General features: G+C 25.9%; 1 protein-coding gene across 4 annotated transcripts; it reads left to right on the plus strand.

The window, feature by feature from the left end:
- Positions 1-204: 204 nt before the first annotated feature.
- Positions 205-10613, plus strand: LOC112601170 (bumetanide-sensitive sodium-(potassium)-chloride cotransporter-like). 4 transcript variants are annotated; one of them, XM_025348633.1, is made up of 18 exons: positions 205-944; positions 1415-1489; positions 2095-2356; positions 3858-4108; positions 4167-4281; positions 4356-4495; positions 4552-4746; positions 4823-5054; positions 6016-6137; positions 6577-6708; positions 6788-7003; positions 7070-7308; positions 7382-7549; positions 8156-8259; positions 8369-8483; positions 9464-9588; positions 9839-9944; positions 10009-10613. In XM_025348633.1, the coding sequence occupies exons 2-18, from the start codon at positions 1439-1441 to the stop codon at positions 10136-10138; spliced, it is 2703 nt and encodes a 900-aa protein (XP_025204418.1). In that variant the 5' UTR covers positions 205-944; positions 1415-1438; the 3' UTR covers positions 10139-10613. The 4 variants fall into 4 exon arrangements, with proteins under 4 accessions (XP_025204418.1, XP_025204417.1, XP_025204419.1 ...); XM_025348634.1 differs by lacking the exon at positions 205-944 and adding an exon at positions 1987-2016 and having other exon boundaries at positions 1426-1489; XM_025348632.1 differs by lacking the exon at positions 205-944 and having other exon boundaries at positions 1351-1489.
- Positions 10614-14375: the final 3762 nt, after the last annotated feature.

The following is a 14375-nucleotide window of genomic DNA, read 5'->3' on the forward strand; positions in this document are numbered from 1 at the left end:
TTAAATTAATACATTTATTTGTGTATTATTATTTTTTTCGATATATTGAAGAAGATTTTAACCATGGTTTTAACTTGTTATCACCCTGATTATTATTACAAATAGTGTTAAAAAAAAAACCTATGTGAACCAAACAATATATTAAAATATAAACATTATAATAAATTATAAATAATATTATTTTAATTATAATTAGAATAAAAATACTATTTGTGATAGTTTATTGGCTAAAAAATCTATCTCAATATATCTATTCTATGTAGTATGTATCCTACTATATATTTCCTAACTTCGGATCACAATCAATAATGCTAAGTGCTCAATGGTTATCAATATAGTTGTATGCATTCATTCTAAAAGGCATAATTCTTAATATTACATGTAAATACATGTTTTTGTTCTGTGACATAACTAGAAAAATATATTATAATATTATTATTTTTCAATCGATTAGGTTAGGTTAGGTTAGGTACCTAATATCAACATAGTTAAAATATACATACAATCATCGACTAATACGTAATTATCTTATTGCTATAATATACAGAGTGAAATTACTCGAGTACTAATAAAACAAGTTGCTTTTATAAAAATTAAAAATACATAAATAGGTGATGGGAAATTTTGATGTCCAGTTCTCTCTATTTCAGTTAACACCTATTGAAAAAAAATCAATCGAAGCGTATAGGAAACAAGTCATTGTTGTGCTTTCCTGATTATTTTTGGTTTTTTTTTTGTATCGTATTATATTACTAGTTTTTAATTAAATTTTTTATTTCTCACTGTATTATAACTTTTAGAATGTTAGCTCGTTGTCTATTGCTTTTTGTTCATAAAATTCTTTTTTTAGATCAACCTTAGTTGTTAGCTTTAATTTTTATAATGATTAAATATTGATTAGCCAATACATAATTGATTCGTAATTGGATTGTATTCACCTGTAGGTGAGTAATATGCTTGTTTTTATTTTAAAAAACTTAACTAATTGACATGCGTAGTGACTGCAATATTTTTTGGCTATAATACCTTCATTTTTCATGCATTTCATTTATTTGTTAGTTGATTACGTGTATCATAGATAATTGTAAAAATATTTAATAAAAAAGTATTCACAATTTAAAATATTAAAAAAAAAATAACAATTAATTTTCTTATCATATATTAGGTACAGTAATTTTACATTTTATGGCTAGTTTATTTTGTTCATCTGTGTTAAAATTTGAATTATTATAACCTCTAGAGACATGCATACCTAGTAAAATATTCCATTGTTATTATCTATTTTAAAGATCTTGTGAACTTTTGCACTATAATATTATTATTCCCAATGTTTTTGTAGAAGTTATTTAATTAATTAAAATAATAACTCAATTATTATACATAATATAAAGCTCCATTTATTTTAATGTGGCAGTTACAATTTTGAAAGCTTAAAAACATGTCACAACACGCGGAAATTAAAAGCAACAGTCGTCCGTGGATTGATCAGGTACATATAATAAAAAACACTTTCTTATGTTAAATTTATTTAACATTTTATTGTTTGTAATAGCTGTACACTAGAAATTAAATTTTTATAAATTACAAATTTTAATATACACAATACGTTTACCTAGCTATGTTTATTCTGAGTGATTTTATTGAAATTAAGGTGTACTTATTAATTATTTCAACAGCAATGTTTTTTTTTTTTTTTGATAATATTTCTATTATATTTAGTTTAAAGTTCTTATTATTTATTATATTATAATTATTGCAAAAATGCCGTTTTTATTATAGTTATCTCTATAGGTTTTCAATATTAAAAAGCAACTAATATTTAATTTTATATATATATATTTTTTTTTTAATAAAATTAGTAAATAATCTACTCCACTAATTTTATTCAAACACAAAATTATTACATGAGTATAATCTAACTAGGTACTAGATAAATGTTGAGTATTTATACTTATATTAATATCTTAAAAAAAACTTCTTTTTCAGAATGTGAAAAAATACTTTCCATGAAAAAATGTAAAACTCTTATTGATTTATTATACTTATTATTTTAAATTATTATTCATACAATAATCGATCTTATTTTACTTCAAGATTCAATCATTCAATGAATTATATCGTGAAGAAGAAAACAAAATAGAAGTTAGTCCAGGAATAAAACTAGGATGGGTCAAAGGCGTGCTAATTCCATGTCTACTCAGCATCTGGGGTGTGATGCTTTTCTTGCGAATGCCATGGATTTTAGCACAAGCTGGGATATTTCATTCAATTATTATTATTTTAATTGCACTGATTATTATTCTAATCACCACTTTTTCATTGTCTGCTATCAGTACAAATGGAAAAGTAAAAGGAGGTATTATTTAATAATAATTAAAAATATCTTAAATATAATTAAAATTGCATTATTTATGATACGTGTACTATTCTATGTGATATTTTATGTAACTCAATTTATCCAACAATAATAATATATATTGATAATTCACAATTTATTCTATTTATAATTAAATATATTTTTTATATTTATCTACTTAAAAGAAAATTAGACAGAATTCAGAAATTGAATTATTATGCTTATTTGAATGCAGTGGAGACAGTAATTCGAAAATGATAATACTCCCAAAATATTCCAGAAAAATTTTAAAACGTTTTGATGGCGATTGTAGTTTTAAAATATTTCCAAGCTATTCGAAAAAATATGTATATAGATCCCATATTTAGTGCTGCACAATACCTTAGGATGGGCATCAACTAGTTAGGAAGTTTAAAGTTTTCTTTTGTTGATAAATTCTAATTTAACTAGTTATATTATTTATCAAATAACTGAGTAACTTAATTTGTTATATTCTACATGCATTTGTTGACAATTCAGTTAGTTATTTTTAATAGTCTAAGAACATAAATTAAAATTTATTTTTATGTACAACATTTAAAAAAATACTATAAGTGAATCGATGATTGCAAAAACGACACGAGTCACATTTTTTGTAAAACGTCACGAGTCAAAAAACTTCGAAAGTCAATAATAAAAAAAACATTATATTATTTATAAACACAAATTATGTATAATCAGTGCATAATATATTTTTACAAGTATTCATTTTTAAATAAGAATTTTTTTTCAGAATTATTTATATTATACACTTTTTATCAATTATCAAAAAGTTTTAAAAAATTGACTCATGTCGTTTTTGCAATCATCGATTCAATTAAAATTCAGCAAATTTGTTCAGTAAAAATAAATTACAACCAAAGTAATGAATAATGATATAAACAAATATTTATAAGATTTGTTCTTTTTATGTATAACCTATTTTATTAATAATAATTTGTTAGTTACTTTCATTAGATTTATCTAACTTTGTTGGTATTTTATCGATCAAATTGTAATCTGTCTAAGTTACTATGTTTTTACACCTTTAAATTTAGTAATAGTAAATTTAACTAATATTCTTATTTTAGCTACTTAAGAATTATTACAAACTTTCCCATATTTGATAATAGCCAAAACAGATTATGTTTAAAAATTATACGAAAAAAAGCTCCAATATTTTTTATTTACAATATATTTGTTAGGTGTGGAAAGAAAATAACTATTTAAGTAATGAGTTATATAAAACCAAAAATAAATACATTCTTAAATAAAAATTATTATCAATATTGTAATTTTAACGAACTGTTATTAGCTACTAAAATTTAAATTAAGGTTGTTTATAAGTTGATGAAACTTTAAAAATATTGAAAATATATAGGCACAATATTTGCCTTTTATCCCGCATCTTTGTCTTTTCTTAGTAAAAATATATTTTTAAGTTAGACTTAAAGATTGATTTATTATTATTTCATTTATCTAGGCGGTCTTTATTTTATTATTTCTCGATCAATTGGTCCGGAATTTGGAGCCTCAATTGGTATCCTTTTAGCATTTGCTAACACAATTTCTGCGGCTATGAACACTATTGGATTTTGTATGTCTTTAAGATCATTACTACAAGAAAACAATATATACATACTAAATTCAGTTTTAATATACAAAGGATTAGGAGTAGTCTCTATAATGATTATGAGTATACTTTGTTGTATCGGCATGGATAGAGAAGCTGAAGTCTGTATACGACTATATTACAAATTATTAAAGTCTTTATAAAATGTTTTTATTTCAGGTACAACATGCTCTTCTCGTAGCGATAATTGTCGGTATTTTTAACGTAATTGTTGGCTCATATATTGGCCCAAAAAGTATTATGGCAAAGGTATCAGGCTTCACAGGATTTAGCAGTAATATATTTCGTTACTATTTATTATTTATTGATTATTAATAGTAATTTAAACGAGTTCATATTAAATTTCAGTGAAAACCTTCAAAGAAAATTGGTATCCAGACTATAGAATTGATAACAACGTTCAACAATCCTTTTTTACAATTTTCGCAGTTTTCTTCCCATCTGTAACTGGTATACAAGCTGGAGCAAATATATCGGGAGATCTTAAAGTACACAAAACAGTGTTAATTCAATATAAAATATCATAAATTTAATATTTTTTTAGGATCCTAGTGCTTCAATACCAAAAGGAACATTATTATCGATCCTCATTACTATAACTTCGTACATTGTACTAATAGTAGTACCAGGAGCAGTTCAATTAAGAGAAGCGAGTGGTTATGAAAACGAATTTCAAAATGAAACGTATTTGGGTTGTGCTTTTAGAAATTGCTCTAAAGGATTATACAAAGATGAAAATGTTAATTATCAATACAATTAATGTGCATATTTATTATCCATGTGAATTAATATTTAATTTTTTTTTACATTTTTAGCTAATGCAATCAATTTCGTGGTGGCCAATTACTATATACTTCGGTTGTTTTGGAGCTACTATTAGTACTGCTTTAACTGCGTTGATATCTGTTCCAAAGTTGTTACAAAGAATGGGACAAGATGATATTTATCCACTTCTTAAATACTTAGCAAAAGGCTATGGAAAAAATAAAGAACCCTATCGTGCACACGTGTTTGCCATGATTGTGTCATCAATATTACTTATTATTGGTAATAAAAGAATAATTTAATTGTATACGTTATAACATTTTATTTTTTAGACAATTTTTAATGCGATTATTAATGATTATTGATAAGTTTCAAGAGAAAGTAGTACTTTAACAAATAAAGATCCTATGTTTCTATCTAAGTATAAATAAAGTATTAAATAGTATTGACTAATGAGTAAAAAATAAAGAAACTTATTACAATTAAGCCTAACAAATACTTACAAAGTAAAATATCTAAAATATTTTATCAGTTATAAGAAAAAATCATTTTTTTTTTTTTTGATACGAATTTATGACTTAGATTAAAACTATAACTATTTATGATACCACAATCCTGTACCAAAGTCGTGTTCTTACTTTTTATAGTATACATAATACATACCCCTGTGGCTCATTTACACTTTATATAACATAATTAAATACATTATTTTAAAAAAAAACATAGTTTAATAACACTACAAGATAGTAGCTAGATAGTAGCTAGGTACTTAGTTAATTAAATGCTTTATATTTATATACACTACACAGTATAATAATGTGGTAACTGCATTGCTAATTATATCATTACTAATGCATATTATTTGTATATTAAATCTATTATAATATTCTAAGCCTTTAAATTTAATTTTATATAATATATTTAATTAATACTCGTTGTTTGAATAACAATTTTTATTTTTTTAATGGATTTTAAGTGCTATTAAATTGTATTATACATGATTTAATATGGTTTAGTTTTTTTTAATCGCTTATTTAAAATAAGACATTAGGTAATAAATAATATGTCTCAAAGTATATTATGACAAAATTATATAATTAATTTAATCTAATTCTCTCAACTTCATAAAAATAAAAATACAATTTATTTTAACTAACAAAACCAAATAAAATTGTTTCTTCATTTTTTTTTTTTTTCAGAATCATCTAAAATGACTAATAATTATTTGACATGTATTTTTCAGGTGAATTAAATGAAATTGCCTCATTGATCTCAACTATTTATTTATCTGCTTATGCTATGTTAAATTTATGTACATTTCATATTGCATATTTTAAACCTTTGGGTTGGAGACCAACATATAAGGTATTTATCAATATGTTAATTTATGTATTTGTATAAAAATTTTATAAGAAATTATATTAGCTCAGCAGTTATAGATTATAATTATACAGAATAAACACGATAAAATAAATAAATATAATTATACTATTACATTAGCTGTTAAATGTTAATAACAGTGCTTTGTGGAATCATTTGAGTATTAATTGCTGCTGTAAGTTAGGAAACTCGATTTAATAACAGTTGTTAAATTGGATAGATATTTTAACAAAATTAATTCAGTGTTCAGATTTTGAAGTTAAATACTATAGGCTTAAAACCATAAATATAAATATTAGGAATACGTGACAGATTGCCTTGACGAGGAGTTTTGAGGAGAGTCTCATAAAATGTATTCAGTATATAGTTAACTGCAAATATTTATATTTTATAACAATTAAATATTTATTAATTATGTTTTTAGTTTTATGACAAATGGTTGAGTCTTGCTGCAGCTATTGTCTGCGTTTTAGTAATGATATTCATCGATATGAAAATGTCTGCAATTATTATTTGTGCTATATGTGTTTTATACAGAATTGCCGCTAGAAAAAAAAAGAGGTATGTTAAATTGCTTGTATTTTCCAAACTAATTAATTAACCGATTTTTTTATTATTAAAAATTATATTTAAATAGAGTGATAAATTGGGGATCTTCCAAGCAAGCACGACACATAAAAACATTTATAAAAAACGTATACAAGTCCAATACTATTCAATATCATGTTAAAAACTATTTGCCTAACTTAATTGTATTTTCTGGAAACCCTGAGTCGAGAAAAAAATTAGTTTCTTTAGCTCATTTGATTACTAAGAATTATGGTATACAAATGTGTGTCAACATTGAAAAGGTTTGCTATAAAAAATGTGTAACAATTTCATAAAAATATTAAAGTTATGGATATATTTTTAAAAAGATATCACTTACACCAAGACAAAAGAAAATACACCTTGATAAAGGAATTCAATGGTTAAGAAATTCTGGAATCAAATCCCTATACGTTATCCTCGATAACATCAAATTGGATTTAGCAACTCATATAGTATATAGCTGTGGACATGGTCAGTTTAAACCAAATATAGTAATGGTTGGATACAAGTCGGATTGGCTAAATTGCCCGTATCAAGATCTTCAAACTTATTTAAATATTTTCAAGTAGATACATTAATTTAATTAAAACTATACATATATTAAATATAATATGTTATGATGAATATTTTCGAATTAGTGTGGCAAATATGAATGGAATGTCAACAATCATGGTTCGTGTGTCATCAACTGAAGATTTGGAAAATCAAAATTTTTTAATCCAAGATTGTAAGAACTTAGATAAAAAAGAAGAAATTCCTTACAAAACGCAATCAAAACAAAATACGAGTAATCGAAATCAACAAAAGTATAAATAGTTTGTTATTATTTATTTTAAAATTATATTAGTTATATAGTTATATAATTTATTATAAGTTTAGACACTTGTTATCACCGGTGTATAATATATTTGTATGTCTGACCATTTGATTGATACGTTCTCGTGATTTTAAATATTAATAATTACAATGTATTAGAACAAAAAATATTTGTGGTAAAAATTTTAATAAATAGAAAATGGAATGGATTAGGTAAACAAAATGTATGATATTTATTTTCGAAGGAAATTTAATAAAAACGTATTCTATACAATATTTAAAAAAAATAATTGTTAAAACATGAATACATTCTTTAAGAGTTTAAAAAATTTCCTGTAAATTATAAACAAATGAAGTTATTTAATTTATTTAAGTTTCTATAGATAAAAATAAAAAATAAATATGTTTAATAGTTTAACTATTATTATAATTAAACACATTTTTTTTTTTTTTTTAATTATTTATAGGATTGTAGTTTAATCCTATAAATATATATTTTAATGTTGAAAATTTACCATAATCATAATATAGTGGCTCGCTTTGCTAATTTATCAATTATTGCACGATTAGTATGTAAAATGGCAAAAAAATTGCAGGGTGACTGATTGCTTTGTAAAAATAAAGAGCAAAGAATATTCATTCGACAAGAAGAAATCAAATCATGGGACAGTCGATGTGTGGTGGTTGTACTACGATGGAGGTTGGTATATAAATAAACTTACTTTTGTTTAAAGTAAATTAACTTATAAAGTTTATTAGCTATACAACTTATTGGTTATATAATAAAACTGTTTTAAATTTTAATTTAGGTTTATCGTTAATTATTTCATATATATTAAAACATAGGAATACATGGAAAAATTGTAAATTTCGAATATTTGGTGTTACCAACAAAGTTGAATGTTTATCCGAAGAAAAAAACAAGTAAAAAATATAGTTATCATTTTAGTTTTTATATTAATTATCATTTTTTATATCGTCCTTTGTGAAAATGTATTTTTACAAAATTGCAAAATGCCTCTCTGATACTCATTTAAATTAATTTTTTTTCTTGGACTGAGTGATTAAATAATACATACATAATATATTCCTCGTCTAAGATTTAATCTTTGCACCGTTTTTTATCATATTTTAAGATCATTTTCTGGAATATTGTTGAAACCAAGACTCATATATTAGAAAATAATTCATGTTTTTCCTACATTTATGTATCATAAAATATAAATACAAACATTATTTTGAAATATCTAATCTATATGTGCAAGTCTTGGTAATTTGGAGTAGGTAGGTAATAATTTTTAACACTTCAAAAGTCTGTAGAAGCCAGACTAGTTTTTTACTGGTGAGCTAAATCAATAGAGATCGTAATGATATAATCACATGTAAATTCTAATGACTAATATAAATTTAGTTATACAACTTAAGAGTTAAGGTATAATTTTTTTTAAATATTTTAATTTAACATATTTTTCTTTCCAAGTAATAATGCAAACTATGATCTGGTGTGGTACAATGGTTAGCCTCAGTCACTAACATGTTCAGAGGTCAAGTATTGTTCGGTGTCGCTAACTCCCGGATGGGTAACTACCCGGATTTTCAGTGATTAATCCTCACCACATAAACATGTTTTCCAAACCAGTTCCTTCCTCCACAGTAAAAAATAACTACAGACTAATAACCATTGCTGCTGAAGTTTAAATCTATAAATTAAAAAAAAAAAAAAAAAAAACAATGCAAACTGTTGTAAATTATCCGTTACATAGTAATACCTACCTAAAAATTCCATAAATAATAATATTATATTAAACACAAGATTGTGACGATATAATAGAATTTTTTTAATTTACAATACGCTATATAAGTAATAAGACAAAAATCTATATTTATAAACATATATTTTTCAGATTAAAAAAATTACTATCATTGTATCGAATTGATTTTGACTATTTGGATATAATTTTATCAAACCCCACTGATATTACAACAATGACATATTTCAATTCTGTATTGGAACGCACATCTTCTAAAGGTAACTTGTAATTTTGTTATACGTTAAATTATCTATAATATATACATATATACCCGCATGTGACATTATTACAAAACTTTCCAACCACAACCCATATATTTATAAATAATTTCAAAAAATAGTGTAGGTACATTTCATATATTTTAGCTAATAAATAATTATTTTTTATCATATCGGCAATGTGTAATTAAAGAATCAACTATCCAAAAGGCAAAGAAACTTATTATAATAACTTGAATTTGTTTTCTAGAGAATCAATTTTATGAGAACAATTTACAAAAAGAACGTATTTCTGAAACGTTGTTTTTAAGAGATTTAATTGAATTGCATTCGTTTAATTCTGATCTTATCATCTTGTAAGTATGGTAAAGTTTATTTTTTATATGAAAGATTGATTTAAAAAAAAATAATAATTTTCAGAACAACTCCAAAAAATAATGAAGAAATCAATATATTATTCATGTGTTGGATAGAAACAATTTCTAGAGGATTACCACCATGTATTATCATCAATGGGTGCACCGATTCAGTTATTGCCACCAATGCTTAAGCCATAAATATAAAATGCATACATTATACTTTATACTAGTATACAATCATGTTCTCTTAAATTTCCTTTCATATTAACGTAGATAGTAACTATTTATTTATTTTTTTGCTTACGGCTTGATTCAACTGAGAGCATTTTCCAAAGTTCCAATCTTTCATTTCATACGCAAAGTCCCTTAATCAGTTTCTTAGTTGGTATTTTATTACATAATTTAAATTTTAAACATGATGTCAAAAACTTAAAAAAAATACTTTTAAATTTGCATTGATCTGTATTAAACAAATCGAAAATATCAAAAATAAAACATCGACGAGAAGTTGAATGTGCTCCAGATCTCAATATTTAACATTAAAACTGTCTATAGGACTTAATGAAACCAACGCTTCAGTATACACCTGCAAGAAATTAGTAAATTATATAAAATTATTAATTATTTTATTCGCATAACCTAACCACTTATAAAAATAAAACAAATTTTTTTCTATTGCCATTATGGAATTCTGTATTTTAAATTATAAAATTAATGACAAAACGCAATATAAATTATTTATTACACATTTATTGTGTGATACGTATTATGTATAGTTTTACAAAAATGAGCATAGCAACACTTATTTAACAATTATACTACCTAGCTCGTTAAACAATACAATTGTTTGTTACTTATTAGTTAAAAATTATGATTATTGATAACTAATGTTAAATCATACACATTCTTTATTAATAAGTATTTCATTCTTTAATAATATTACAACTATTGCAAGTATAATTAAGATACACTGTTAAAGTGTTAAATATGTTTATCTTATATTCTAATCTTATTCGTTCATTTTAATATTAAATTACGAGTACATATATTGTAATTTATACTCTCATTTTGTGCACTAATAATATCTTTACAAAAAAAAATCTGTTTTTTTTTTCATTGCTTATTTTATTAAGATAAAATCCGAGTTTAATTATGACTCTAATCTTTAAATTATTAATAAGTATAGGATTTTTCATTCGTAGATAGCACAATTTAAGATATATATTTTTATTTTAAATCGTGATAAAAATAGTATTACTAGAAACATCACGTTTTAACTGTTTTATCATACACGATGTTGATAAGCCACGAAGATCCAAGTGCTTTACCACGCTTTGATTATGGATGTCGTTTAAAAGTAATGATAGGTTCGTCTGTTATTAATGTTTGTCGTATTCGTCGGCTGTAATAAAGTAACAATAATTATAAGATATCACAAAATAGGACAACAAACTCTTATACGTCTACACGTCCTAGGCCCCTATCTGTTAAGTAAAAAGGAAAAGTAGAGCTACATCTTGAATACATCCACGTGTATCACTGTATCCGTATAGTTATATACCTTCTGGTATTTTTCTCAGATGTCTTTTGAGTGTTTTAGCATTTAGATGATAAATATTGTTTTTTAAGATAATTGAATTTGCTGATCATGTCCTATGTGCTCGCCCAATGTACAAGGACTAAAAGTGGCCAAGACCGTTTAATGTTGTACGTTTTCTAATTAATACTTATTTCGAATACGAATAGTTTTGATATTGGCAAAATTATGAATACTGTTAAGCGCTAAGAAGTACCTATCTATTTTTTTTTTATAAACATTATTATTTCGTTAAATTTTATTTTTCGTTATTAAATCTCATTGTATTTTTCATATACTCTGTTTCTATTATTTGAAGTGATATATATTATAATTATCTCACCAGCTATGTAGTTATACAATGTAGATAGCTAAATGAGAACATTGTATATAGGGCTGCTGTTACGAAACACTCCGATGGTTTATCTTACCCCACTATTATTTACGCTATCTATTGAATTTATAATGTAATTGGCTGCTATATTCTGTTTAACAGTGACAGGCTGCTATTGAATTATACATATATTTTTTTTAATATTCTAACGTTAATAGGTACTTATGATTTTCAATGGAAATTTAATCAAAAGTGAGCTGTTATAATAAGTATTTTAAAAGCATTGACTGTAATAATTAACTTCGTACACAAATCTAACGAAAATAGTAAATTCCTCCGCAAGAAATGTGACGTTCGATAATCAAACAGCTTCTGTTTTGCTTTATAGTTTGTATTAAAAATGCAACAGTACTCAATAGCAACCGTATTGAATCTATTTTCAAACGTTACAAATTAAAAAACTTTAAGAAAAATGAATATTTCCGAGTTTTTAATAATATAGTACTCCTGAGTAAAATACTATAACGTTGAAATAAATAGATATTAATAGGTAATATACAACTTTTTTTTCAATTATTATTGATTTTCTCTGATACGTATTAGACGGCGCACTTTGTTGGACTATAATTATAAGCACAAAAGCTCATTTCCAACAGTAGATGGAAGCACCTGTTAAGCGTTTTAAAATATGCGTTTAATATTATACTATTGCCAAAGTATTATTAAAATATTACTAAATAATATCGTAATAATTATCCCAAACGTCCCAAATATTAAACAACCCTTAAAAACCGTCGATTGTTATCACCCGTGCGATCACTACCTATACATCCGGCGGTTGTGGTAATTTTTTGATCACCGAATACCGAAAATAAATCAGATCAGATTCCATTCCCAGCGGATATAGGTACTCGTGTAATGGTGTAATATATTATGTAACGCACCATAGTATTATATTAAAATTATTAATCGTTGTTTTTATATTATAATAATATTGTGACGTATTCGACGTTCGTTGTTGTAGACGTTTACACGGGCACGTATGGTATTGGGGGGGCGGCATACCATCATCGCCATCACATCAACATTATCCGTTACGACGCGGACTGGCGCGGTAGTTATAAGTGTAGAGAGCAAAAATGAGATTGTTCTAAAAATAAACATCCTGTTGACCTTGCGCCTTTAACCATCGTGAGAAAAGAGTAAACAACATTACTCACCGTCGCGTAAACCATATCATTATCGTTATTATTATTATTATTATTATGTGCTGTGGCCCGTGGTTCTTCAGACGCCTCGCGCGGTGACCCCCGTTGTGGTCTATCCCCCCCGGCCCCCCCCCCCCCCCAAACACTACTGCCGCAACAATTTGTCACCGTCATTGTCGCTCTCCTGTGACCAGCATTCAGCCTCGTCATTCTCACTCTTACGCACGTTAACTTCGTATACGTCGCTCTTAAAACGTGCGACGTGTACACATTTCATGGCGTCTCCTGTATAGAAATACGTATAATAATATAACGTAATAACACACTTACTGTGCAGTTGTGCAGACTCGAGTATTGTGTACGTTTCGTGCACGATCTATATATACACGTCCAATATGCCAAGTTTAGACCGCATGTGCAATAATACGTTCCACAATCCACAATTAGTTCAATAGGCAGCAAACGTTTTTCCTTCCTAATTCCTATTATACCTGCGGTGTGTTTCCTCTGTATATAGTGTGTGTTGTACCGCGATCGGTCTAATTTCGGACCGCCGCGTACGTGTTTAGTGTACACCGTACACCTTTGGGCCACAGCGATAGTAGTAAATTGTCGTAGAACGCAATCGGACAAATATGTGAAGGTGATAGCTGTGAACGATTAAAGTAAACGGTAGACGGCGTTGAAAGTTTACGACCATAATAGTTATAGGCGCGGAATCGTAACGTTTATTTTCATTATTGTTTAGTCGTAACACTCGTAACCCCAAAAATAATGGTCTAGAGACTCGAAATGCTAACACTTGTCAACAAATTTCTAAAATGTTGAAAATACTAACACTGTATATAACATAACCCATAAACAATGGAACTGAATTTAGAATGTTTTAAATGCTTTGGGATTTAGATGCTAATAGTTTGGTCCTGAATTCTTAACATAAAAGAAATTCAAATTGAACTTTAGAGACCTTATTACTTAAGTACATAATATACAACCACGTGATGTTGTATTTATTTCTGTAAAATATAATTTTATTTATTCCTATCAGTTCGGTCAATTTCGTTAATATTTCGTTTAATAAAATAATAAATTCCATAAAAAAAAAGTAAAATATTATAACGGTAAGACAGATGAGGGTATTGGATTAAGGCCCGCATGGATCTGTTTACCACCAAATACTCAAGTCCCCGAAATATTTTACAGGATATCCGCCTATGAGAAGTAAGTAATAATAGGCATCAAAGTGGAAAATGTAATAGTTGTAACTTGTTAGTATCCACTATCCACTGTATTAATTTTAACATCACGAC

The sequence above is a fragment of the Melanaphis sacchari genome, unplaced genomic scaffold, assembly GCF_002803265.2.
Source record: "Melanaphis sacchari strain LSU unplaced genomic scaffold, SCAv2.0 Contig75_pilon_pilon, whole genome shotgun sequence".
Lineage (NCBI taxonomy): Eukaryota > Metazoa > Arthropoda > Insecta > Hemiptera > Aphididae > Melanaphis > Melanaphis sacchari.